This window comes from Drosophila biarmipes, chromosome 2L, assembly GCF_025231255.1.
Source record: "Drosophila biarmipes strain raj3 chromosome 2L, RU_DBia_V1.1, whole genome shotgun sequence".
Classification (NCBI taxonomy): domain Eukaryota; kingdom Metazoa; phylum Arthropoda; class Insecta; order Diptera; family Drosophilidae; genus Drosophila; species Drosophila biarmipes.
In genome coordinates, this window is record NC_066612.1 from 3,760,745 (window position 1) to 3,786,739 (window position 25,995).

Here is a 25,995-nt window from a genome sequence, read left to right on the forward strand (position 1 = left end):
AAACTAAGTGGCGGCGTTGTCAGTCGGCCCGAGTGTCAGTCAGCCAGCCCACCGTGCACAGTGGTAGAAATCGAAAAAGAAACAGGTCTTAAAAGAAAAAATATGGGGTTTGTAAATTAAGATTGTTCCTATTCTGCAAAGTAGCTCATACCAATAAGGGAGCATACTTTACTATGACCCAAAGTGACCCAAAAATAGAACACCAATATAGACAGTGAATAGTGTTTTTATTAAGAAATTTATTCCTTATCGTTTTACTTATTCTATCACTTAAAAAAAAAAGGATCAATAAATATATTTTTTCAGTTAAAATATTGTGATATTATTTATATTTATTGTTTAAGTGTTACTAATTTATATACAACATATAATATATTCTTATTTTTATTTAACTGCCATCCCACACCCACTGTGCCCAGATCAGGAACCGTAGCTGTTGGCCCGCTCTCATAAATCGTCAGCAAAAAAGTGTCAAACTTGAGTTGACAGTCCCCCGGTCGGAGTGTCATTCCCGGATCGGAGAAATCCTGGCCTGGCTTCCCGGTTCCCATCGCACGTCAGCGGTAATTAGTGCAGCTTCGGCAGAAAGTCGTCTTCAATTTCATAGCGCCAGCGTAATCATCGTTATCCTGGTGGGCCTGTTGTGTCCTCGTCCTCATCCTAGAAAAGGACCTCCCGCTGTCTCTGCCTTTTGCACTAATTACAAAATAACTTTTGCAGCTTTGTCATCTCTGTGTAGATTTTTTCGGGGGATTCCCCACGGTGTCCATGATGTATGGCTTTTCGTTGTCTGATTTATGGGTGAATTATGGCATGGGGTATCTGCGGATTACCGTCAGTAAAGGGTTTCGCGCGGTTTTAATTACCAGCCAAAAAGCTTCGACGGCTTTAAAGGCGCTTGAATTTCACCGGGGAATCCGCAAAAGTGTGCCGGCGGTTTTCCCACTGGAAAATTGATGAGCCTCTGTGGATTCAGCAGACTCATGCTGTCAATCCACACGTCCACCCACTCAATCACAAAACTAAACGCTGCTCTCGTCGATAAGCGTGTCACAGGGCATAGTAAGAGTAATAAACCGAGTCCCTGGGATCGAGGAGAGGTGGCAGGTCGAGGGTTAAGGGTGAGTCTCTGCCCAAAAACGATTTCTGAGATTTAATATTTATTTTTGTTTGTGTGCAAATAGCTGGAAGCGTCAGAGATATGAAGGAAGCGCCGGGGAAATCGATGTGTTGGGGGAATCAGAGAGATTGGTTCCATGGAAGATTTTACTTTAATCGCTTCGGAGTCCGAAAAAATAATACATATATTCTTATTTTAAAAAAATATATATTTAAGCTCATCTCAAAGCTATTGGAATTTGATATCAAATATCGCCGTTTTCATAGTCCAAGAGGAATGACCTTTCATCTATTTAAATAGTTCCCTTTCATAACCCCACATTGAAGGATAGCTCCACCATTTATAATTAGCATATGCCTCCATTTAGGGCTCAACTCTTTGTCTGACGCCCACCAACAACGAAATCCATTAGGGTCATAGACGGAATATTTATTCATTCGAAATACATTTTTCTCTTCGCTTGCCGCACAACAATAAGTTCGGAATACAAAAGGCGAAAAGCGTCAGTCAGTGCAACTTTATTTCAAGCTAGAATGCACAGGCACTCCACCTACCACAGCGCCACCCACCGCCCACAGGCCCTCTCCCTTAATGCACATAAAGAAATAATACAGTACCCTAACTACCCTTGCTCTATGAATACAATTTTTAACAGTCCAAGGATAATCAATGTATTTAAATAAAAATGTTTAAGTTAAGGACTAAATATAGTCATAGCATTGAACTGCAGTCTGTAAATATTTTAAAATATGTCTTACTAATGACCCAAAATATTCTTTAAATATCAATTGAATGAAAAATTTATGCAACTTTTTAAAGATATAGAAATAATAATTTAGGTCCACTCCATATATAATATCCTACGTTTCTGATAGTAAGGGTTCTTAGAAGGATATACCACTCTTTGTTATTAATAAACATAATATATTTTGTATACAACACAAAAAAGACCTTTTCTTACATTAACTACTTCATAAATTTCAAATATTTTGAAACATAAAAGATCTTAACTTTGAGGGATATCCTATTTTGTTGAGTGTAGAACTCCCTGTGGCAGGCGGCATACCGGAAGCAAATGCTTTTGTCGCCCGGCGTGTGCCGCTCTCTGTTGTTGGCTCCGTTTTTTGTGTTTTACCCTCAAAATGCATGAATTTACTCGTAAATGTGTATATATCTGAATCTTCAGAATGCCTTGATTAATGTTGGCGCACGTTGGCTTTTACCCCTACCAAGCCACGATTAGGGGTGAGCGAGAGCGGGCAATAAAAATGTTGTCACACATCATTTAGCAGCAGCGGGCAGTCGCAGTCCCTACTTTTGAAGGCTTTAAATCGGCCGAAATAGATTTATTATAAATTTTCCAACATTTAAATTCGCTGTCCGACACCTGATACCCCCTTTAGCCATCCCGCCGCCCGAGATCCGTTGCCACTGCCTGCCAGGCATCATAATGAATCTAATCACTTACGCTCGAGTGCATCAATTATGCTGCCATCAAGGATCAGGAAGGACGGCGAGTGGCGGGCTGGGGCGGACGGCTGACAAAATGACTTCGGGATGGAATGACAGGCGTGGCGGAGGAGGACATGGACGTGGACGTGGGTGTGGACCCACCGGAACAGAAGCGACGACGTGCCCATTGTTAACTGTGAAAATTTGTTTGCAACGTCATCGCAACAACAAGCTCGTCAAGTTGATAACTTTATGATGCTGTAAACATACCCCTAAAAAGTGTCTATAGAAAGTCTGCGAATCTAAGCTTTCTGGGGTGGCAATATTAAAAATGTTTTGGGGTATAATCAGTGGGTACAAAAAAACTTATAAATATTAGAGAACTCTAAAGACATAAATTTTATATTTGCAAAAATCATTAGTTTTACTAAAATATCAGAATCCTAATAAAAAAAACTGCCTATAGAATCTGCGTATCTAAGATTCCTGGAATGACATTATAAAAAGGGTTTTGGGTGAGCGAAAAGGATCTTATAGATATTAATGTAAAAATATATTTTATTTATATAAAAAAACTATGAATTAAATTATATGTAAACTAAGGTTTCGCATTATAATAAAAATATATCAGATTCAAAGCATATTAGTATTAATAAAATATTATTTTCTAACATCATCATATCATATATTTTTTTGCTCCAAATATTTTTCTTCTTTGCCTTCTCAAAAGTTACTCAACTACAACTATAGTGCTAGTTCAAAGACAACTGCAAATCATTTTATTAAATCAGTTTATAACCTCATTTTATATTTTACTAAGCAAGTATTTTAAGGAAATTTAAGGGGGAGTTATAAGCTGCCACCTTCTCTTAAAGTGCCCCGGACCTTTTGGTCATCTGTGTGAGGAAACCGCAAAAAGTGTTTTCGGCATCATTAGAAAAATATTAAATTTCCTCTGCCTAAGTCCAGATCTCCCTGGCGAAAGGACATGGCTGACGCAGGGCTTTAATTGCTGTGAATGCGAATACTTAAAAGTTGTTGCCTTTTATGCGGTTGCCGTCAAAGCGAAACTCAATTAAGCTGCAGTCACCACCCCATCCTCGCCGTGTAGCATAACTCCACCCCGAATCACCCTCGATTTTCCCCTGATTTAAAACTGCTGATACGGCAGTTGACGACGACAGGCGGCAAGGACATCAATGAGGACTCTTTGTCATGGTTGCCCGGCCACCAGCCACCGAATGCCTTTTCAAAGGCATTTTTAATTGAAATTATCCGATGCTACCTTTTCAGCTTCGCCTAGTGAATTCTCATTTGAAATTCTCGTTTTTCTGCTTTGTTGCCTTGCATTCGTCCTGATTGACATGTGAGTCGTCCTGCTTCCTTAGAAACTTTCGCTCGGTCCCAGCTTGTTTGCATCTTAGAGTACTAATAGCGGTCTTAAGTCTCCGAACGATACGCCATAAATCCATGTTAATAACGCCATCGTAAAAGGGAAGGCTGTCGTGTCTCAATAAGAAGAGGGAAGATTACTGAGGAAAAATATATCTAGTAGAACATAAAACATAAAAAAAATATTTATAAAGAAAAAGATAAAATAAAATTAAAGAACAGAATAATGACTAATCCCTGCGTTATATCATTTCTTTAACGCCACACACATTAAAAATGTATTATAAGGAAGTTTCGTTAACACATCTTTCGAGGAAATTTCAACTGATATAAACGTACATTATATGTTTCCCATCATATGTAATAATTTTAAATGTTCAACTTAATTATATTCATTTTAAACTAAACTACTTTTCAGTGTAAGATTCTGTAAAGGCCGAGCGGGGGAGAATTTAAACTCAAAGACATTTAAGTAGATTAAGCGACTTTCATCATGTTGTGTCCTCAGTCCTAGGGACATCAACCCAAATGAACGACGACAGTGAAACAATTCACGAGGCACGCCCGGTGGCAAAGGACTTGAGCACGGCGAGCGGCAGGATATAAGACCTAAAACCCGGCAATATGCCTTGCCAGTTGCCACTCGAAATATATGCAAATATAGTCCTTGTGCGTGGGCGTGGTGGAGGGGCGTTGCAGCGGCAGCAGCATCAGCAGCAAACAATGAAAGTAAATGCCAAAACATTTTATTGATTATCAGACGAAAGGGAAGCTTAGACAGTGGGTGTGGCTCACACACTTTGGGCTAACATTTGCCAATAACTAAGAACGGGTAGCTGATTTTACATAGGTTCAAATATGTAAAATTGTAAAACAAAATATTAGCAACCACCGTATTAGTATTAATTAGAAAGTATTATATTTTTTAAAAAAGCTTTGCTAATTTTGTAGGTGTCTAAAAGTATGCAACAAAATATGTTTTAGGCTCATCAGTATAATATGTCAATACAATATTGCATACTTTCAGACACCTAAAGTTTACTGTTATTCTAGTAAGAGGTTTTTGAAATTAGTTTCTGAAAACTATGTATATTTTACTCGCAATAAGCCGGACTTGATTCCACCGTACTTGGTCCTTCAACTGCCATTAGTCGGCGCCGGCGAGTGTGCTACACTTTTTGCAGTTGTCTGACGACAATGCGAACTGGAGTCCCGAAGTCCCGCAGTCCGTGCTTCAAAGCCGGAGTGTGGATCTCGCTTCTGGTATGGGTAAGAGCATTGAGCATTTTAATAACCGCAGTGGAAACTCGGGAAATCGGAGAACGGGCAACGATGGGCGGCCATAAATTATGCCACCCACCGACTGCAAAAGGGCGAAAACATTGACAGTCGTCCTTCGTGGGCCGCCCGTTGAGCGATTTGTAGTACACAACTCCCTTTTGCCACGATTGCTCTTTTTTCTTCGCGAGGTGTGGGGGCCCAAAGGACCTCCTCCGGTTTTCCAATGCGTTGGAAATTTTAAACTCTATCGTTAGAGATAGCAATAAAAGCCAGGCAGCCGGAGGCTTCCAAGTGGTCAGTGCGGCGTCATAATGCAATTGTATAATTTCCTTAAAAGCTCACTGTCGTTGACAATAAAATGTAACAATAATACGCAACTGGAGTGCCATTAGGACCGTTCAGAGATCACAAAAGGCATTATAGAAATTAAAAATGCCCCCAAAATGGGCAATGAACCCGCAACACACTCACACATTTGGTCAGAGAAACAATCAGGCAAATGGTGTGACAGAGGGCATTTTAGCTAATTGAAATGAGTGCGCAAATAAAATGCTTGCCAAAAAAATAAATATAAATAAGAGAACAAATCCTGGGCTGCCTGGCGGAGTCACGTTTCAGCTGGGGGCTTAACCCAAAGCTCCTTTGGCTTCCTCTCGCAGGACCACCTGTGGCTGCCGGGCGCCAGGATCACGTCTCAGGTGCGAAATGAAGATTTATAAAATGGCAAATTGATTTAACGTGCCAAGTGTTTCTTAATACCGCCGCCAAGTTAATAAAATTTTAATGTACCCCCCGGGGAAAACGAAAGGTTTCCTCCCATTCCTCGCATGTGGCTCAATTTCACCCCCGAGAGTTTGGTAATTGAGGGTTAAACTAGCGCGCTGTGGCCTGCTCATCAACAGGTAATTTCTGTGCAGGATTTTTATGACTACTTGTTAGTTCGAGTATAAATAATACATGAGACAACTTTAACGTAACAAGCTCAGCTCGATTTCCCCCTTGGATTTATGCCACAGAACGCCAGAAATTTGAATACTTGGCCGCATCACGTTTTCCGACTTTTCTTCCGCTTTTCTTAGTATTGCCAATCGCGCTGTGCATTTTTTATTATTTTTTCCCTTCTCTTATTGGTAATATAATACATCCAATTCTGTTTTTGGCTTTCCTTGTGCAAACAGCGCGCGGAAAAAATTCAATTAAATGTAATCGCATCTATTCCTTCTGCACCCGTGACTGATTGTTCTAAGGGAGAGTAGGAAAAGCGCGGAAGGAATTGAAATTAAAATTGAATAAATAGCCAAATAAACACGCTCTTTGAAAATAAATGCTAATTCCGCGCTTTTCCTCAAGTTTCCACTTCTGTTTTATTATTTTTCAGCACCCAACTTGAGTGGGCGAAGGCACGTGCCGAGCGAAATCCTTTTAATGTGTCGCCAAAGTTGGGAAACTCGATATGGGAAGTTGTCAAGTAATAAATGGAAAAAATTGCTGTTCCGGGATTTGTGAATTTCAGCTTGGTAAGAGTGTAAGATGGATTTTTTGGGAACATTTCAGAAGCATTTCTAACAAAATGTGAGGTATAAGTGTATTTTATTTATCTTCACGTTTGATAAATTTTATGGCTAATCCCCAAAAAAAGGTACCATTTTTATTAAAATTATTTTTTTACTTTTTGTATATTTTTAAGTTTTATAAAAGTTAGCTTTAGTTAGTTAGTTTTACAATAAGCTGCTTACAAAAAATCTAAAATTCTGGTAATGAACCTAAGCATTTATTTATTCGCTTAATATAATTTCAAAGTATTATTTAGATTTTAGGAATATTATAATATATTATATTTCAAATTTTTAAAAAACTTTGAATATCTTACTTCATCCAAACCAATAAAAACGTAATAACATCAAAGGGAGGGTTGCGCTTCAGATCAAATTAGGAAGCCGGAAAACTTTTCAATTACCATCGGACTCAATTAATAATAATGCTCGGCAGGTACTGCACACATTTCCACTAACCAGCTTAAATGGGGAAAAAACGTTTTCCATTTGGCAAGGACGCAATGAAATTCAATTAACCTCAAGTGGATGCCACAACAGCAGGATTCGCCCTGACGAAGGCATAAAACAAAACAGGCTGAATCTGCGGTGGCATTCACACCTCATCATCGTCAACAGAAGGATAGTCCTTCGGAATGGGAGGGCTTGGCATGGGTAGGACCACGGAGCAAGGTTGCTCCAGCACATCCCCCGACTGTTTGCCAGCGTTTAGCTCCTGAGCATAGCGATGTATTGCCACCCGGAGCTATCGATGCCGTATTAAACTTTCACTGCCGCTGGCCTTTCTCCGTGGAAAGTGCTCCGCAGAACCCGGTCTGATTAAGAGCTGAGCAAACAAATCACGAACCAGCTGGATTGTTTGCTTAGCCAGTGTCTAAACACCGCTCTCGACTGTTTTTTAAACTGTTTGCCCGGCGGTGGAACAACCCCGTGTAATTAACATTTCAATTTTGCTCATCGGGCAAATGTATCTCTTGTGCTTCGATGCGTCCCGTCCTTGGGTCGGTCGGTCGGTCGGTAAATAAATTGCGTTTCAGGGCAATTGTTGCTGCTCTTTCGTGTTGACATATGCAAATTTTTAGCACCACCCACCACAATTCGGAAAAGTTTTCTGATTACTTTTGAGCAGCCTGGATGGGGGTCGAAATAGACCTGCTTATTTGCCAAATGATGGCTTGGATTGCTTCGATTGTTTGCTCTTTGCTGGTTTTATTACTCTCGATTCGGATAGAAAAAATAATAAAACAGGGAAAGATAAATAAAATATTTGGACCTCAAAGATTCAAGAAATATCATCAGGGTTTTGACATTTTCTAATATATCAGAAATCGTTTAAAATAACAACCTTTTGATTGGACTTCCAAAAAACGTAGTAATTAATCACTCCTTAAAATTGTTAAAAAAAATAACAATGCCTTTATTTGTTATTTTCATCGACTGACTGTTTTCTAAATACTCGTATATAATCTCGTATTTCTTAAAACCTATGGATCAAAGTAGTACATTTGGGCTCCAATTCCAGCTTTTAAATAATAGCACAAATTCAATATTTTAAAATCTCCTTTGTTTAATTATAAACAATTTATTTTATTTACATAAAATCACATTTAATTTCCATTGAAAGTTCAAAACAATGCCACAACAAAAACAATTTCCTAATCATAGGGTCTAGATCGATATGGATTGATATGATGTTGCTATGATATTCTTTAGGTTCATTGAGAGATATAATAGCAGGGAGTAGCGATAAGGACTACTCCCTCTGGTGTTCAAAAAACTCCAGATTTATGGCATCCTTTGATACCGACTCCAGGCAACCGTGAGCGGGATTCTTGTGCTCCCAGCTCCAGTTCCACCGCCATGTCCACATCTTCGCCAGCTCCGTCGGCAGTTGAGCCACAGCAGTCGAGGTCCTTGCCAAGGCATGTCCTTGTGGTATCGAGGGGGATTCCCCTGCGCTTTCTCCTGGGTTTTCCTCTGCTTTTCCCTGACTGGGCTCCCTTCTCACGTCCGCTTCCCGGGCGTCGATTGTGGTTTGTGTGTGGCGCCAGTGACTGGGCCGGGGTTTTTATAGCTGCCGCCGCGGGGACGAAGCTTTTTTCCGACTCCCCCCGCTATCAGGAAAATGGGAAACTTTCGTGTTGAGTTTCCACACAGCACAGGAGAGTGTTGAGTTTCCCCCACCGAAAGTGGCAACAATTGTTGCCGCCTAATTGGGTGTATATAGATACATGTTCCTGTGGCGTTTAGGTAAATAACCATACGTATATGTACGGATTCCCCCGTGTGCGTGTGTATGTGTTTGACCTTATGCACACAAGGACAGCCAGGAGCAAAAGGAGGAGCCAGGACCTTTCATCGCAATGGCCGCCATTTGGAAAATTTCGAGTCGAGCTTGGCATAAAATTAAATGATATTTAAATTATTCCCCTTCTTTCGACCTAATCCTTTCGTTCCTGCGCGTAAGTGATTAAAGCCATTAACGAAATTATCGGGGATTATAAAGATTTGTACCGCACTTCGCAACGGGTGTTGTTTTTGGAAAGACAATGCCATTTTCCGTAATCCAGGGGCTTCAATTAATGGAGTGTCGACGTCGCCCGCTTGCAAAAAGGGTTGCTTCCCGCCCACCGGGCGGTGAAAAGTTGGCAGTCGCATTTGGAAAGGGGTGGTTTTCCCATTACACATTTCCCATTTCACCGAATGGTCTTATCTATTTTTAAACATTGCATTTCGTCGGCAATTCCCGCCTGCTGACGTCAATGGACCAAAGCTTTCCCAACCATAGTCTTCAGTTCTCCTACGACTTCACCGGGAAAAGCTTTCTCCCACTCACCTTTATTTTTGGCTTGCATCAATTGCAGCTTTCACTGCAATTTTGTTAATTGCGGATAAGCAATTAAGATATTCTATATGGAAAATATAAATGATACTGCCAAAGCCGAAAGAAAAAACAAGGAATATTCTGTTACACAGGCAAAGGTAGTGCAAGGGAGATGGCAATATGCCTGCAGCAAATTGGCTGTTTCCAAGATTTATTTGCTTAAATCTATTTTAAAAATTTTCCGATTTAAAATATATTTGCCATAATATATTCGCCAAAGTATTTTTATAGCCTGCATTTGATTAATGTAATCCCAATAAAATTAACTAAAGTCGTTTTCGCCCAAAACCAAAATATAAAACCAGGCGCACTTTAAAAATTCATAATGTAGTCTATGAAACAGTGGGCTTTGAATTAAATTTGTTGTGCTTTTGAAAAAATTTAAAACATGTGTGATGAGGGCGGTATCCGCTACAGATATAAAAGAGGTGAAAGAAAGTTCACCAAACCAAAAAAGTAGCAATGGAGAAGAGGACCCGCAAAAAAGGCCTCTTAGCCTGGAAGATCCAAAATCTAGGGAGGAACCTACGACCCATCGCTCTAAGGAAGAACTTATCACCATACAAACTTATAGTTCGCCAAATACATCCAAAAACATGGATAAGAAAAGCTCTATTTCCGAAAATAGCGAAAATATAGACCAACCTATCAATAGAAATCAACTAAACTCCAGTAAACCCCATGGTCAAAGAACTCCTTCTGATATTTCCTTACTCTCAAACGGTGAATGTGGGCCTCAAGTTACCCATAATAAATGCGTTGAAGATATTGGATTGGACACAGCTATCTCTGGGATTTCAGTTGATTCGGAACTCAGCTCTGATTTAAGGGAGGAGCTCTTGGAGTATGATTCTTTAAAAACTAATAAAAAGAAAAGAGATCTAAAGAAAACTGAGAATATTGAAGATCCTGAGGAAGAGTTTAGGAGACATTTTCTGAAGACTTTTCAAGAACTGCCTAGAATATCACAAATCTCCCTGGACGATAAACCTAACAAGATAACACATAGAGAAAATAATAAAGAAACTGAAAGTAACACTGTGGAAAAAACACCAAGTACTTCCAATACAAAAAGGAAAAATATTGATAGCCCAGAAAAAACATTATCTCCAACTAATGTAGAAAATAGTGCGACAGAAATCAAATCAAATATGAATATTTCAGAAACCAGCAAAGATCAAGTTGTAAAAGAAGAAGATAATATAGATAAAATATCTCCCTTATCGTAACAAAAAACATATGTTCGGGAACGGATTTTTTAATTAAATTTAATTTACTATATATAATTTATGAAAAGACCACTAAGAATAACATATTTAGGAATATTTTTATAGATTTATGTCATTTTTCGCAGTGTTCTAACATATTTCGTGGAAATCACATCAACTTCCGAAATGTTCCTCCCTTTTTTGCCCTGACCACTTCAAAGTCACTCATCTCCGGAGCAACCAAATCGAAAAAATTTTCGGGCAACTTCATGACGCTAAATTAACTAGCAGACATTTCTATTAGCTCTGCGGAATGAATGCCAAGGCAATTTACGCTTAATATATGCACGATGCTGTCCGCCCGATAACACTCGAAGAATGCCATGAGTTTTGGGTGGTGGAGGGTTAAAGGTCCTTCATTGCCAGGTTGTTGGGACAACGCCACCGCCCCTGTTGCTATCTATCTTTATCTACGGGCGGCACGTGGAAAAGTTTCGTTCGCCTAACTTTGGCATTGGGCTCTAAATGAATTTAATGACTTGGAAATGGCCACCTACTGATTTTGAATTTTAATTTTACAGGGCGACTCATTGAACTGCGCAGAAAGTCTCGAACTTGCACTAACTTATCATGCATCGCTGTCGGATGTTAGGGCCTTTGTTTATGGTTTTAAAAATTAAACAAATTAAAAAGTTTTTTAAACCTGTTTATAGAGCTTTCCATCATTTTAGATTTTTAAAAGACAAAGAGCATTTGATTAAACTTGGTATTTAATTTTTAAAAAACTATTTACCATTGATTTTTAAACATTTTTGTAGAGCTTTCCATAATTCAGAAAATTTGAAATGCTTCTAATGTTGTGTAGAATTTAATCATCTTATAGTAAAAAATTGTTTTTACCAAATCAACGAAATCAATATGTGATCCGGAGGACATCGAAATAATCGGCTAAAATGAATCGCTTCCCTTGGGAGGGTAATTTGTGTGCTGATGACACACACATTCCAGGGATTTGTATCTATCAGATATATTTTCTTTGACATATCAGTTGCCTTCTGAGGAAACGTTTTCTAAAATATTAAAAACCAAAGCGAAATATATATATTTAAAAGCTTCATTTCATTGCATTTTAAAATAATTTATTAATGGAGATTTAAAATAAAGGCTAGCAATCAAATCAAACTGCGATCCGCAGGATATCCAGAGTAATCGGCTAAAATCAATCGCTTCCCTTGGGAGGGTAATTTGTATACTGGTGGTACACGCATCCCCGCATTCCCTGAGCAAAATCGGAAGGGTATACGTATCTCTCAGATATCTTTTCTTTGGCCAACACAACCGCCGTCTGAGGGAACTCCCCAAGTACCTTTTCACACATGAGCGCGCCAGGACGGCAGCCTTTGACGAGGGGTTGGGATATAGAACCCCGATTTCTGTTGTTGTAAATCACAGAGTGAAACCGAAACCGTTAACGTGTTGCGGTTACGCTGCTGACTTTGCTGTGTGGCAAGAAAAAACACAAAAAATAAGGCAAAGGGGGAGAGCCGGGGCAAGTCATTCCATTTGGGAGGCTTTATTAAATGCGCACTGAGCCGGGGGGCAATGTCCTGTCTCGGCTTTTTATTGCGAATTTTTTTCGCAATGTTTGAGTTTATCAAACTCCTTACATTTGTTTTCCTGTAAAACGGGGGCAACTTCCCCGAGCAAACTTTTCTTATTTAATGATTCCTTTTAGAGTCGGCCGCATCGATGGGGGAAACCGACAGCCGGTTTCGCATTTCAACTTGAGAAATGTGAAATTGTTCCAGTTCCTGATTTTTTTCCGCCTTTCTTTGGCCTCCCAAAGATTTGTCAAATCTTTGACACAATGATGCATAACGTTATCTGAGATTTGGCAAGTGAAAAAAATAACAACAAGCGACTTTGCGAATTAATCTTCTTAATGTCTGGGTCTTATAACCATGGCCACTAAGTAGAGGGCTTAGAGCCTGGAATCACTTAATGGGATTGCCCCAAGAAGAGTGTTGTTTTGGGGAGACTAGCGAAAATATTTGCTAATTGCTGCAATCGTCTAGAATGCAAGTAGGCGATGTGTATCCATGGGAGATCCTCGGTGCACTTTAGAAGGCCATAATCATATCAGCTTCCGCACGATTTAACAGCAACGCAATTTTGATGCCACCCAGACCAGACTGAGAACGTCAGCATGGCAACCGACTGTCTGTCCATCTACCTCTGGATTTTCACACTGCAAAAATAAGAAAAAACTCTAGTAATATAAAGCCCTCCATTTATTGCAATATAGTAGAATAGAATAGTACTTCAGCCATAGCACTAAGATAATAAGTTAGTTATTAAATACAAATTATAATTCCGAACAAAACTTTTAAAACGTGTCTAAAAGTATGCAGCGTGAAACGGAATTTTATTTTATGAAACCATTCACTTTTGGTTTCTATTATTTTTTAGCATACTTATAGACAGCTTAGGAAGTGAAAAAGGCTTGCGTTTAATGTGTAACACTCATAAAGCTTGTACAAAATATTGAATTATGTAAAAATAAGGTCCTTGCTGTTAAGATAAGTTAGACATCAAATAAAAATTATAAGGTGACTAAAATAACTAACTGTAAGGTGACTAAAAGTATGCAGTGGAAAATAGGAATACATCTAACTTCTGAGTTAAAATATTTTGTAACATACTTTTAGGCAGCTAAAGCAGTAAAAGGCCATTGATTCGTATGTAACCCTTGTTAGTTATTTTATACCTTTTTTAAAAATTAATCAAGAACTGTTGAGGTTAATGCATCTGTTTGATTTCGCTCTGTGTTCCGTTTGATTTTGCTCAACACTTTTTTTGGCTTCGCATTGATTGCTCCACAATTGCGCAATTTCGCTCACTAAAAGCATTTCAAAAAGTACAAAGGGAGTGGGGCTTCCTTCGCCTGCTGCCATGACGCATAAGCCCCGATAAAAACTGTTGTTCGATAAGCATTTTGTTTGCCCTGCGTCGGGAGTTGTTATGGAGTCTGTGCCTCAGTCCCAGTCACGAACTCTTGTGGTAATTCCGGGAACCGTAGCTCATCGTTCAGGGAGCAGAAACGCTTGGGGAAGCCATAACGAATCAGTATTTGATGTGGAACTTGGCAAAGTTCTATGGAAATGTTTGCAATTGTAAGGAAATATCAAATACTTGGTGACTCAATCATATCCAGATATGCGTACTACAAAAGGAACTTAATAATGGAATTTATTATTTAACATGCTTGCAGTTGTGAGGAAATTTAAAATACTTGGTGAGTCTATAAATCTCTACTACTAAGTAGGTTATGAAAAACTATAGGTGTCCTGCTAAAACGGCGCCCTTATAAGTGTGCTATATATAATTTATGTTTTGCGAATTCTATCTGCCGCTTGCAAAAATGTCCTGCAGCTTAGTCACTCCCACACATAAGCGTATTCACATGATATTCATTATGAACGGCTTAAGCGATTTCCCCAGGGACCAGGAGCTTAGTCCTTCACGCAGACCCTCATGCATATGCACAGATATATTTGGGTTTTTTTATTTATGCCTCTTTATGAAAGCCCCTTTTGAATGGAATCCGATTTGACGAGCAGCCGAAAAAGGGAACTCGTCAGCAAATTGGCAGCTCAGAAAAAAAAGAATCGAAAAGCAGAAGAACCAATTCTCAAACTGATTGCTGGCCACATCAATCAGGGTAGCATGTTTTACACGTGCTGGGGAACCTGAACATTGAAATAATAATTAACGCTCATAATTTTCCTCTACCCAAAGTGGACAACAATTCGCTGCTTTTGCTAATGAAAATAATCTGCCATCAAAGCCAAAAAGCCACCCCCTGTGGGAACAGGTGCTCGCTTTCCCCCACCCGCTTTTCCTTTCTCCTGTTGCTGTTTTCCCGGACACGCCTTCTGATATGCTATATGGTTGTATTTGGTTCCCAGCTATTAACTCGGCACATGGCGAAGGGTTGAAAGGTTGGCGGACGGAAATTGCATTTGTGCTGTCCCAAATCAGATAAGTTCCACCGACGACGCCCTCGTCCTTGGGCCGTCCAGGATATGACATTAAAAGCGCATCAAAGTCGGAATGGCGAACAGAGGCTACGCATCAGCAGCGGAAACTGTTGCCGTAATTACATTCAAGGCGCAGAGAAAAAATTCGGAATGAAATTTTTAAGGCATGGCGAATTTTAGATACTCTATTGGGCTGACCCTTATTAAACAATTACAGTAACAGTGCAGGCTCAAAAGAAGACATTTTGGGCTGCTCCTAAGAGACTAATATGAATATATTATTTACTTGAAACTAGTCGTAATTTGATCTACTCCTATATACCAAGTTGAAAACTAATTATAATTTATAATTAAGAGATTATTTACATAAGAAAACATTTAGGTTAAAGGCTTTAATTAGATCTGTTCCTGGATTATATTAAATAAAGATGTTAATTAAAAAAACAGTAACAGTAGTATTACAAAAATCGTATATTTCAAAATCACTTTTAAAAAGCCCAAAAGTATGCAACCACTTATTATGATTTAGAAATTTGGATCAATTCACTTTGCGTAATTATAATTATATGATTAGTTTTCAAAGCAAGAGTCGAACTCTATATTTTTTAATGAAAAGTATTATTGTTTCTTATTTGATGGACTAGTTTTTCCTAGATGTATATTAAAGTTTCTCTTTAGGGACTTTCTAATAGCTAAAACCCTCTGCCACACCCTTCCCACCTCAATAAGGAGCTCATTGCTGGTCATCTGCGCGCTCCTTAAGTCCTGCCTGTTAGCTGGCTCAACCTCCCCCGCAGGCTCATCTTTGATTTGGTCTTTGTTTGGGCCGTTAAATTAAATATCCTTTCCGAGTCGCCTGACCTCGGCGCCCATCCTCGATGTCCAGAGGACAATGCCAGCAATTCCAGTCATTTCCTTAATAGAAATCTTATCTTTTGTGACGCCTTCGCCGTGCGCCTAAGCCGGATATCGCACCTTTGACATCTGCCCCTTGGCTCCTTGGACAAAGCAACTCAGGGCTGAGCACTCACAGAACACTAGCTTCCGGTCTGGCTTTTTGGGAGAAAATCATTTGGAAAAATTGGGTGTTTATTTATGCCGACATTAGAAGACGAACGACCATGAGCTCTTGCTGCGGAACTCAGACGCCGCGATGCTGTGAGTGTCCGCCCGGCTTGAGGCTGGAGAAGAACCCACAGGCGCCCATCTTTGACATGCTGGGTCCGCATCCGGACGAGGTGATCATGACGATACTAGACCGCATCCTCTATCTTTCGGGGGCCACCAAAATAATACCCATGCTGGAGCTGGCTTCCTACGGTTAGTTTTTCAGGTTTTTCTGGGTATGAAAGATTGTTAAGGAAGTATCTAAATACATTTCAGGATCGGTTCTGAAAAAGGATTCCTGTCCCCCGCCTTCCACCTGTACACCCAGCCATGGCAGTTCCATCAGCAGCTCGGCTCATCCTTCGTCCTCGATGTGGAATACCTGCTGCTCCAACCCGCCGAGTAGCTGTTGCTCCAAGCCTACCAGCAGTTGCGGCAGCGGAAAGGTTACTGCAGTGCCCTGCAATCCCAAGGATTCGCCAGCACCCTGCACTCCGAAGTCCTGCTGCAAGACCTCGAGTCGTCTAAGTGCCGCCGCCTGCTGTCCCCGGCAGCGAACTCCGCGGGTGGACTTTGATCATCCGGCGGAGATCATTCCGATGAGAAAGAAGGCAGGCAGTACGGCAATACAGGAACGCCTGGAGCGCATGGATCGCTCGATTTCCACTTGCTCGGTGGCCTGTCAGCAGCTGAAAACCAAGCTGGCATCCGCCGGCAAGGACCAAAAGTGGCTGTGGACACGCCTCATTCGGAGCAACAATGGCTGCATGGTCTACGAGGTGTACAAGGAGTCCGATGGGGACAACTCGCCCTCCAGGATCGGTTCGGAATCACCCATCATCCTTTTTCTGGTCATGCCCAATGGTTATATTATGCCTTTTGAGTCGATTGGTAGTCCTTAAAGCAGAAGGGTTTGCACATATTGTATGCGCTATTGCATACTTTTTTAATTGTGTGGTCAATTTAAAATATAAACTTTTACCCAGATTAGTTTCGATGAGGTTTTTTATATAGCAAACATTTATCACACAATTTTTTTCGTAGGATCTGTGGCCTAAGCTAGTCGTACACCCTTTTTCAGCATAATAAACACCGCTCCCGAACAAACAAACATGTAGACGGATAGTATGGAAACGGACTCGAAATCGTTTCGATGACCCGGGTCCAGAGACATGTTGACCATGCCCGTGAGGAAGTTGGAGAGCATAAAGTGGGTCAGACCATTCGTGTTGAGGCTCTCCACAAAGGTGGGCAGGGGTAGGCTCTTATCCTTATCATCTCCAGAAGATTTCCTATTACTAAAGTCTGCCCTAACAAGTTGAAGTTCAAAGAAATAAGCAAAAATCACAATGAGGCTGAGGCACACTGCGAAAATCCAAATCACATAGCCAAAACTAAAAGTCACACGTGCAATGCCTGTTAAATGGGCACTTGTGAAAGTCAACAGCCAGCAGAGGACGGCCACAAAGAGTATTTTTCTCAGCTTGATGATTAAACCTTGATAACTAAGGTGATCCTGCGAGGTATACCACTTGGCAAAGTAAATGCTGAGCAGATAGAGAGCCACGCAGCCATGTAGGGAACTCAAACCCTCCCGATTGGCACTGAAAAATCCGTCGTGGGGTGCGGAAGACATAACAAAATCGGAGAGACCCAACTGGAGCACCAGTTCGTGAAGGAAAAGCAGCCCTGAAAGTCAAAAAAAAAATATGTCTAGGAAAACACATATATTTAGATCTATAAAGCGTCTCACAACTTACCCAATGAAAGTCCCAGGAGCTGTTCATCCGTCTTCACCAGCAGACTATAAAAGCTACCCAGTAGTTTCGTGAAGCCCAGGATAAAGAAGGCATTCAAGTGCTTGCCATATTCCGTCTCATCCTGATGATAGTCGATGGCTGCGATAACAACGGTGCGTGCCAACCCTAAAACCAGTAAAGGAAGAACTGATCTCTTTAGTTTCTTTAGATCAGCCGTCGTCCTCGTTCGATGTGAAACCAGTCCCATGGTCACTACAAAGAGGCCGATGCCCATGTCCATCAATGAGGCTCCGAAAGTCCTGCTTTTTCGGTAATCAAATGGAAACGATGGGAAATCCACGGCCAGGATGGCGGCACAGGTTCCACTGTAGGCCGTGGCCCGCAGCAGGGTGAAGACTCTGGGTCGTTTGCCCACCTCATACTTAAAGTTCGTCGTTTTGGGTGGGATCCTTTTATAGATATAGCCCACAGCAGCCAATGAAACCACCAGGGAATAGCTGTGACTAAAGGCGCTGCCCACGGTGACCAAAATCACGGTGGGTAGACCAATCAAAAAGAACTCCAGCAGGAATCTCCTCGTGGATAGCAGCGGCAGGTGCCCACAAAGGCGGGAAAGGATGAAGCCCAGCACAGTGGGCAAAATCACCAAGAAACTGTCCAAGCTTTCCTTGATAGATCTCCAGGATTTCAGATCCACTTCGTCACTCAGATCACGGGTTATAGAGTCGCCCATCTCGGCCTCCATTGTAGAACTTATTTGAAGTACTTGCAGCTATAATAAATTAAGGAGTTAAGATCTTGAATCCTTTATAAATTCAGCCGGCAAAATGTAAACAAAAACAAGTCAATTAGTGATGAAAGTTAGTCGATAAAATAAACGATTGTGCAGCAGCCAGCTTTTGAAAGTATGCACAAAGTAGACCGCATAACAAGGTCCCACTTTTGAAGATTCAAATTTTCAAATGAATATTTTGACTAAAACTTGATCTAAATAATACCGATTTATTTTGGATCAGGAAAATAAGCAAAATAAATGCATTCAATCACAATTGTGGCAATCTACAGCTCGTTGTGTTGCGTTTTGGAGGGATTCTCTAATGACTCTCGTGGGTACTCCTTGTGGGAAAGTATTTCCTTGGCTGCCTCGTCGACGAGGTGCACGAATTCCTGCACATCAAAGCTATAGTTGGTGAACTTGGCATGGGCCCCGCCCTCGGGATGGTGTCCCTCGTCCTGCGGGTAGACCAGCTCCCGCTGCTCCCAGGTGCGATAGCGAACGCCGCGCAGGCGAGCCAGGTCCTTGTAGCAATTGGGATCCTCGCAGTTGTACAGCTCGAAGATGCAGGCCCAGTTGGGCAGGAAGAGCAAGTGCGTCAGTCCAGCGCCGTGCATGCCGATGAGTATGTCTGTGTTCCTGGTGATGGCCAACTGGTCGACGAAGGACAGTCTGCCAGGTAAACACATTCAATGAGAGTCTTAGGAGCAGTTCTAATCATTCCTCACCTCTCATAGGAAACGCGCTGCACGGCATACTTATCGTTGGCCTCCAGCGGGGCCAGCAGCTCATCCTCGTTGAGCACTTGCCGGTACTTTGTGCGCCGCGACAGATAGGTTATTCTGATCTTCTGCTGTGGCGGGCGGTAGGGAATCTGCAGACGGTGCAGGATGAACTCGGAGAAGGCGCGGAACAGTCCACTGTTCGAGCAGCCCTGGATCTAAAAGAGAGAGCCAATATAATACACGTTTTAAGTTTCCTTTCCGCCCACTTACTATGGGTGTGTTGTAGAACAATCCAAAGATCATCCTGGGCAGCAGTGGCAGCACAACGTTCTTGAAGCACACCCTCTTTCCCTCCACATCGGTGAGAGTCCACACAGGCCTCTGGGAGAAGGCCTTGAAGGTGTCCCTGAAGGGCGAGTCATAGGGATAGGTTTCCCAAATGAGGATCTGCACATCCGTGTTGAAGGCCGCCGGATGCGATTGGTTGACAAAGAGCGAGGCGTACAGGTTGAAGAAGTCGCAGAAGTGATGATACATGTTGTACGTGGCGTCGATTTTCATGATGAAAGTGGGCGTATTCACCACCACGTCGCACAGACCGCTTTCGAGTATGGGCTGGGGCAACACATCAAAGTTGCGCAGCTCTGGGCCCCAGGACTGCAGGGCCGATCCAATGTGATCCATTTCGCCAGAGAGACGCGTTCGATTCAGTTGACAGTGGCCAAGGAGTTGGCCCGGAGCCAGGACATCCATGTGGTAACGAATGCGCTCTTCTCGTTTCACCAAATCGCGGAAGTCGAAGAGGAGATTCCTGCCGCGACAGAAGCGCAGATAGTGGGTGCACTCCAGCGAGGAGTCACCCAAATAGGTGGGCACACACTGCGGCGCCAGCTGAGAGAGCTGCTCCTGGATGTAGCCAAAGTCCGCCTGGTTGTAGAAGGTCCTCAGCTGGGCCTCCTTGCTCCTGGCCCAGCCGGTGTGCTCCCCCGGACACTGGGGCGTCTGGAAGCGGTCATTCGGCGTGCAGTCCCGCTCGTGGCCCCAGCAGGCGGATGAGAGGGGCGTCTTCCCGTTCGCGGTGAGATTCGTGGTCAGCTGTTGTTTCAGCTTGGGGAATGTGTTGAGGTAGCGGATGAGGTGCTCCGAGGGCAGACTGGGCAGGCTGAACCCATCCAGGTGCTTGGCCTCCGACACATGGTGAGCCTGGCCCCAGGACAGGGGGAAGAGCATCAGCATCTCCAAGAGAATTGGCAGGACTGGCATTTTGAGATTCGTTTGTTCGTCCCAGTTAAGTACTTCGTTGCAGGCGATTTTCCAGCGATTTCCCGGCGACTTCTCACGCTTTCGACAGCAGCATCTTCAGGTGCATTTCTCGGCCAGCGATGATGATGATCTCACCTGGCCTTAAGCGGCTAGAAGATGATTATGAGCTGAGCGGGCTAATGTTATTGTCCATGTTAATTGTTCGCCGAAGAAATAAAGCAAAACCTGTCTTTCAATGTGACCGTTTGCGGGCTAAAGCGAAGCAGTTACTGCCTACACCCGGCGATAGCTAAATAGGTCGAGTATCTAAATTTATTATAATTAAATGAATATATTAAATCATTTTAACTAGACTGTTTCAGATTTATGTCTTATTTCGTATTTTTTCCACATATTTCATTTTACGTTTATTTAAAGCAAGATGGTTTTAAGAATGTGTATGAATGCGTAATAAATATTATAAAACATTACTTTATGGATATCATTTTTATTTAATGATTAATTCCAGATATTTCACCTTTTATAAATGGTTTTTAAACCTATTGAAGTGTTGCGTATTGTATAAGGCTCTTGGTTGTGCACTCCGATAACTTCTTAGCGGGTTTCAAAACCATCCTGTCCGAGTACTTTAGACCGTTATTTTTTAACGAATTTTTAAATTTAGAAATACAATTGGGAAGTTTAAGATATATCTTCCCAACCCCAAAATCATTCCTAGTAAGCGCGTTTCACAACAAAATAAAGCTCGACTTGAGATAGAATTGAACTTAGGCATGCTCTTGTATTTTTAAAAGTTTACAGCGTTTATAAATAATGATTTACGAGTACTTAGCGTAATGCTTAGCCACGAGAAATAATCGTTTATAGTTATTAAATTAACTTAGGGCGTAGACTAAACAGAGAACTACATACAATCAACTAATCGATAACTAATTATCACTTTTAAAAAATGAAGAATTGATTTAAAAAAATTATTAAAATATAATTTAGCATTTAGAGAAGAGGCCGCACATAATCGTATCGTATTGTATAAACATATATAACTAGGGGTGCGCGTCCGCGGCTCTGAACCTCCGATCGGATCAGACGAAGACGCGCATCAAGTCGCCGCTGGTTGGAGTGGAGTTCCCGCCCGGATTGGAATTGTTCCCCTTCCAGGGAGGATTGCTATTGGCGCTGGGAGTGTTGCTGCTGTTCATATTGCTGATGTTGTTCATGTTGCTGATGTTGAGGTTGCTGCTGCTGTCGGACAGGGTGCGCAGCAGCTGCTTCTTGAGCAGCTGCTGCGGCGAGTGGCTTTGACTTTGGCTGGCGTTGTGGTTACTCTGGAGCGGCAGGGTGAAGCTGGGGCGGCCGAGCGCCTGGAGTTGCTCCTGCTTGCCCGCCAACAGGCGGCGGCGCTTCTCGTAGAAGCTGAAGGTCAGCTTGTTGTCCTCCTCCCTCTCGCGTTCCTTGTCCTTCGTCGCCTGCTCGCCTCCCTCCTCGCCCTCCGGCTGGGGCTTCTCCTCCTTCTTGACCTTTCCCATCAGCAGTTCGTTCAAGCGCTTGGCCGTCATGACTCCCGATCCTGCCGCTCCCACCTTGCCACCGATCAGCGCCCTCTTGTTGCATCTCAACCGATCCTGTGCTATGACATTCGACCTCTGGGCGTATACGGTTCTGCCCGCTGCCGGATTCTTGCCGGGCAAGCCATTACTCAACGCCGGCGAGGGCGGCGGCGGTGGGCGTGCCAGCTGGCCCACCACGCCCAGATGACTGCCGCCCGTCAGGGACAACAAACTGTTGTTGGCCTTCCGCGTGGTCAGCAGGTTTTTGCGGAAAGTCACACCCAACCCCTGCGGCATCTTGACCATGCCGAAGGTGTTCATGGCCAGGGGACGCGGCGCTCCCGAGTACAGCATCACATTGAAGTAGCTGTCCTCGTGGTATTTGGCATTGGCCAGCGATGGATGATGCGTGATCTGAGGATTTGTTGTGGGTGGCTGGCTGGCGGCCTTGGCCTCCAGCTTAACAGTCTTTACGGTGTCGCTAACAGTCTCCAGTTTACTGAACTCAAAGTCACCCAGCTCGTCCGCCAGGTGGTTGGTCTCCACCATTCCAGAACTCAAACCGGATTGCATGCCGCCGCCCGATTGCACGACATTCACGTCCACGTTTTCATAGCCCGCGTTGGTTAGGAATTCGGCCAAGACCTTCTGCTGCTCCAGCATGGAGACGGGATTCGACTCGCTGATCTCGTAAATGATGCTGGGCAAGATCATGTGCTCCTCCAGCTGCTGCGGCTGCTGGGGATTGCCCATGGCCTCATCCGTCAGAGATGGCACATTGTAGACGCTGAACTGACGCTGCTGCTCGTGCTCCTGCAGCTTCTGATCCTGCTGCTGTTGCTGCTGCTGCTCCTGCAGTTGCTGCTGCTCGAGCATCTGCTGCTGCTGGTAGATCAGCTGCTGCAGCTGCATGGCATCGATGGTGGTCAGCTCCTGCTGGTGCTCTTCCTCGCCGTAGACCTGCTGCACCGACTGCTGCTGGTAGACGGTGTAATCCTCGCCAATGGTTCCGTCCTCGAAGCGCAATCTTTTCGTCGCCTGTGCGGGATGCGAAAGAGTTCCATTCTGCGACTGCGGCTGTGGCTGCTGCTGCGATGTGTCCAGGGCGCTCTCATCGAAGTTGTTGAGTATCTCATTGATCAACTTGCTGTCCAGCATCTCGTCGAGCGTCTGGGAAATGGAGTTCTCATCGGAGGTGTTGGGCAAGGGCAGTTCCTCCTCTTCGGGTGCCACCTCGGAGGCGACAGCTCCCGTAATGGAGGAGACAGCCTGATCCAGCTCGCTAATCACTTGCTGCTGCTCGTAGACAGTCACCACAGGCTTCTCTTTGTTCTTCTCTTTTTCCGCTTTTGTTCGATGATCGCTTGAGCCCTTCACCTGAAATATAAACGAGTTAGGTAAATATTTCACTGAGTTTTAAGTTGACAATTATATAAAAAACCTTTTTCTTTGGCTGAAGCTCGGGAAGCTTTTCCACCTCCGTCTGAAGCTGGGCAGGTGAGTAGTTGATCCCCAGTGCCACCTCGCTGGAGGCTGCGCCCAGCGTGGGAGTGGGCGGTAGACTGCAGGATGAGTTGCTGGAGGAGGAGAACACGGTGATGGCAGCCGGAGCGGCTGCTACAGCTGGAGGTTCCTCTTTGAGCACCGGGGCGACGACAGGCGGTGCCGCTATGGCCGTGCTCTTCTTTGAGCCCTTGGATTCCTTGTGATTGGTCTCCAACGCAGGCGCCGGAGCTGGCGAGGAGTGGTGGCGGTTCTTCGACGACTTGGAACGCGAACGACTGCCGGCGGAAGTGCTGCTGCTGCCCTTGGATGAGGACGAGCTGCTGCTTTTGCTGCTGCTGCTCTTGTGGCGCGACGACGACGAGGACGAGGTGGTGGTGGTGGAGGACGATCCCGCCCCGGCCGGATGCTGCAGCGAGGCCGAGCTGCTGGAGCCGTTCGAGCAGCTGGAGAGCGTCGAGGCCGAGAGCGTGTCCGTGGGCGAGCTGGGCACAATGGCGCCGCCCTCCTGGCTGTTCTCCGTGGCAGTGAGACGCGAGTCGCTGGATGAGGCCGCCCCGTTGGCACTGGGGTTGACCTTGCTGGATGTGGCCTCCCAGACGCTCGGATGCTGCAGCGCAATGTGATGCTGGAAGCCTGCCTTCGTGTAACATCCCGAGCAGGAACTACAGAGTACTATGTCGCGGCTGGCCAGCTTGGGCACCAGGTCATAGTAGGCCATGTCCGCCGACTGCAGGCGCTGCACCTGCACTTTGGCCTGCTGATCCCCGCCGGCGGAGGAGTTCTTGCCGCCGCGCAGATACGTTTTCTCAGCCGTGCGCAGCTGCTTGATGACCTTGTCCAGGTCGAAGACCTGCTGCCACTTTTGGCCCTGCAGGGAGAACAGCGTGGGTCCCGATCCCGGGCCGGCACTTGGGCCGGCTGAGGCGTCCGGCTTCGCCATGCCCTGTGCCTTGTGCTTCGTTCCATTTTCCGGATACACTCCACCGCCGGAGGAGGCCACATCGTTCAGGGGCATTCCGCACAGAAACTGGATCGCGGGAACCGGGGGTTGGTAGATTGAGCAAAACTGCCCTTTTAAGCACCTGGAAAAAAAGATTCCTTTAGTTTCTAGCAAGTGAAGAATTTTTAATGATATATTGATGGAGGTAATGGTAATATACTAGAATCCATTTTTTGACAAGATTATCATGGAAAAAGGATTTTAAATAAGAGTTAAAACTATCTGTAAAAAATTACAATTACTTTACTATTTTAAAATATACTTATTTTTTTAATTTTTCTAATTTTTTAAAGGATTAGTAATAAATTAAAAAAAAAAAATTATTTTAATATTTTTTTAATAATAATTTACAAGAGTTTATATATAATACACCTCCTTGTGTTTATTTTAGTATATGTTTTAGTAGTACCACATATCACATATATGATATATCATCTTAGCGCAGGACCCTGACCCTGAATTGACATATTTTCAGCGACGGAAAAGTCTCCAAAGAGCAACCACTTGTGTAGAGGGCAACGACTGTACGTCGAAAAAAAATGTTAGAAAATAACCACAGTTTGAAATGCATTTTCCAAGTTCAACAATTCTTTTTATACCGTAATTTTTGGCGAAAGCTTACAGGTGAGTGCCACCCCCGCCCCCGTTGGACGCACGAGCGCCACCCCCTCTGGCACCCACACCCCTGGGCCGGATCAGCTGTTTTTGACAACCGCTACTCGAGTGGTGCCGTCTCGCTCCCACTGCCGCACACATGCGCAGCCACTCACACCGACGCAGCGCACCACACACACTTACCCACACCAACGCAACACAAACAAAGCACACGATTGAAAATCACAAAATAAAAATCACACAAAATGCCCAGAAACGATTTTACTGGAACGCTGAACAGCTTTGAAATGAACTGACACTTACGTCGTTAACACACTTCCATGTTTTTTGTTTTTTTTCTTGCCTGGGTTTAGGTTACCGTTCTACCCAGCCCTTCCATTCGCCTGTTTGGCCGCCTTCCGTGAAGGAAAATGCCAGGTCAGTGCGGAAAACGCGAGTTGGATGTACTGCCCAATTGATTCTGTGGCCCAATCAATTGAAGCTTGCTAGTTTTACTCGCGTTTTCGCGTTTAAAGAGTGATATTATGAATATCGTTGTATTTGCTTAGAGATGGCAAAATGCGTCCCCTACGTTACGTTGTATTTGTTGCAGCTGAAGATGATGTGGGAAGTGCTATCGATAGGTATCGTTGGGGTACGTAAGGGCTTCCTGGCAGGGGTATTCGTCCTACGTTGTAGTTGTGGCAGTTAAAAATAAATATAGTATTAAGATTTTGGGATGCTTCGACAGCCACGCCCCCTCTTTTAGAAAAGTATAGACGTTCTGC

General features: G+C 43.5%; 6 protein-coding genes across 7 annotated transcripts; 2 read left to right on the plus strand and 4 right to left on the minus strand.

Moving 5' to 3' along the window:
• Nucleotides 1-8,345: 8,345 nt before the first annotated feature.
• Nucleotides 8,346-8,826, minus strand: LOC122818835 (uncharacterized). Its single transcript, XM_044094273.1, has one exon. The coding sequence runs from the start codon at nt 8,722-8,724 to the stop codon at nt 8,584-8,586; it is 141 nt and encodes a 46-aa protein (XP_043950208.1). The 5' UTR covers nt 8,725-8,826; the 3' UTR covers nt 8,346-8,583.
• Nucleotides 8,827-10,024: 1,198 nt separating this feature from the next.
• LOC108029038 (uncharacterized) lies at nt 10,025-11,437 on the plus strand. Its single transcript, XM_017101089.3, has one exon. The coding sequence runs from the start codon at nt 10,078-10,080 to the stop codon at nt 10,909-10,911; it is 834 nt and encodes a 277-aa protein (XP_016956578.1). The 5' UTR covers nt 10,025-10,077; the 3' UTR covers nt 10,912-11,437.
• Nucleotides 11,438-15,937: 4,500 nt separating this feature from the next.
• Nucleotides 15,938-17,027, plus strand: LOC108029222 (uncharacterized). Its single transcript, XM_017101416.2, has 2 exons — nt 15,938-16,250; nt 16,314-17,027. The coding sequence occupies exons 1-2, from the start codon at nt 16,052-16,054 to the stop codon at nt 16,937-16,939; spliced, it is 825 nt and encodes a 274-aa protein (XP_016956905.1). The 5' UTR covers nt 15,938-16,051; the 3' UTR covers nt 16,940-17,027.
• On the minus strand, nt 16,950-18,542 carry LOC108029221 (uncharacterized). The gene is made up of 2 exons (XM_017101415.3): nt 17,798-18,542; nt 16,950-17,726 (listed from the first exon to the last, which is right to left on the minus strand). The coding sequence occupies exons 1-2, from the start codon at nt 18,540-18,542 to the stop codon at nt 17,092-17,094; spliced, it is 1,380 nt and encodes a 459-aa protein (XP_016956904.1). The 3' UTR covers nt 16,950-17,091.
• A 237-nt stretch (nt 18,543-18,779) lies between these two features.
• LOC108029220 (EGF domain-specific O-linked N-acetylglucosamine transferase) lies at nt 18,780-20,811 on the minus strand. Its single transcript, XM_017101414.3, has 3 exons — nt 19,568-20,811; nt 19,301-19,512; nt 18,780-19,244 (listed from the first exon to the last, which is right to left on the minus strand). The coding sequence occupies exons 1-3, from the start codon at nt 20,558-20,560 to the stop codon at nt 18,857-18,859; spliced, it is 1,593 nt and encodes a 530-aa protein (XP_016956903.1). The 5' UTR covers nt 20,561-20,811; the 3' UTR covers nt 18,780-18,856.
• Nucleotides 20,812-21,321: 510 nt separating this feature from the next.
• On the minus strand, nt 21,322-25,803 carry LOC108029206 (uncharacterized). Of its 2 annotated transcripts, none has more exons than XM_017101384.3 (3): nt 25,532-25,803; nt 23,549-24,695; nt 21,322-23,484 (listed from the first exon to the last, which is right to left on the minus strand). In XM_017101384.3, the coding sequence occupies exons 2-3, from the start codon at nt 24,626-24,628 to the stop codon at nt 21,643-21,645; spliced, it is 2,922 nt and encodes a 973-aa protein (XP_016956873.1). In that variant the 5' UTR covers nt 24,629-24,695; nt 25,532-25,803; the 3' UTR covers nt 21,322-21,642. The 2 variants fall into 2 exon arrangements, with proteins under 2 accessions (XP_016956873.1, XP_050741086.1); XM_050885129.1 differs by lacking the exon at nt 25,532-25,803 and adding an exon at nt 25,412-25,493.
• Between the last annotated feature and the right edge of the window lie 192 nt (nt 25,804-25,995).

Coding starts and splice junctions, on each gene's coding strand:
- LOC122818835 (XM_044094273.1), bottom strand. CDS start 8,724: ATGCCTTGGCAAGGACCTCGACTGCTGTGGCTCAACTGCCGACGGAGC.
- LOC108029038 (XM_017101089.3), top strand. CDS start 10,078: ATGAGGGCGGTATCCGCTACAGATATAAAAGAGGTGAAAGAAAGTTCA.
- LOC108029222 (XM_017101416.2), top strand. CDS start 16,052: ATGAGCTCTTGCTGCGGAACTCAGACGCCGCGATGCTGTGAGTGTCCG. Junction 16,251..16,313: donor GCTGGAGCTGGCTTCCTACG/GTTAGTTTTTCA, acceptor AATACATTTCAG/GATCGGTTCTGAAAAAGGAT.
- LOC108029221 (XM_017101415.3), bottom strand. CDS start 18,542: ATGGAGGCCGAGATGGGCGACTCTATAACCCGTGATCTGAGTGACGAA. Junction 17,727..17,797: donor GCTCCTGGGACTTTCATTGG/GTAAGTTGTGAG, acceptor TTTGACTTTCAG/GGCTGCTTTTCCTTCACGAA.
- LOC108029220 (XM_017101414.3), bottom strand. CDS start 20,560: ATGCCAGTCCTGCCAATTCTCTTGGAGATGCTGATGCTCTTCCCCCTG. Junction 19,513..19,567: donor TGTTCTACAACACACCCATA/GTAAGTGGGCGG, acceptor TCTCTCTTTTAG/ATCCAGGGCTGCTCGAACAG. Junction 19,245..19,300: donor CAGCGCGTTTCCTATGAGAG/GTGAGGAATGAT, acceptor TTTACCTGGCAG/ACTGTCCTTCGTCGACCAGT.
- LOC108029206 (XM_017101384.3), bottom strand. CDS start 24,628: ATGCCCCTGAACGATGTGGCCTCCTCCGGCGGTGGAGTGTATCCGGAA. Junction 23,485..23,548: donor AGCTTCAGCCAAAGAAAAAG/GTTTTTTATATA, acceptor TTTATATTTCAG/GTGAAGGGCTCAAGCGATCA.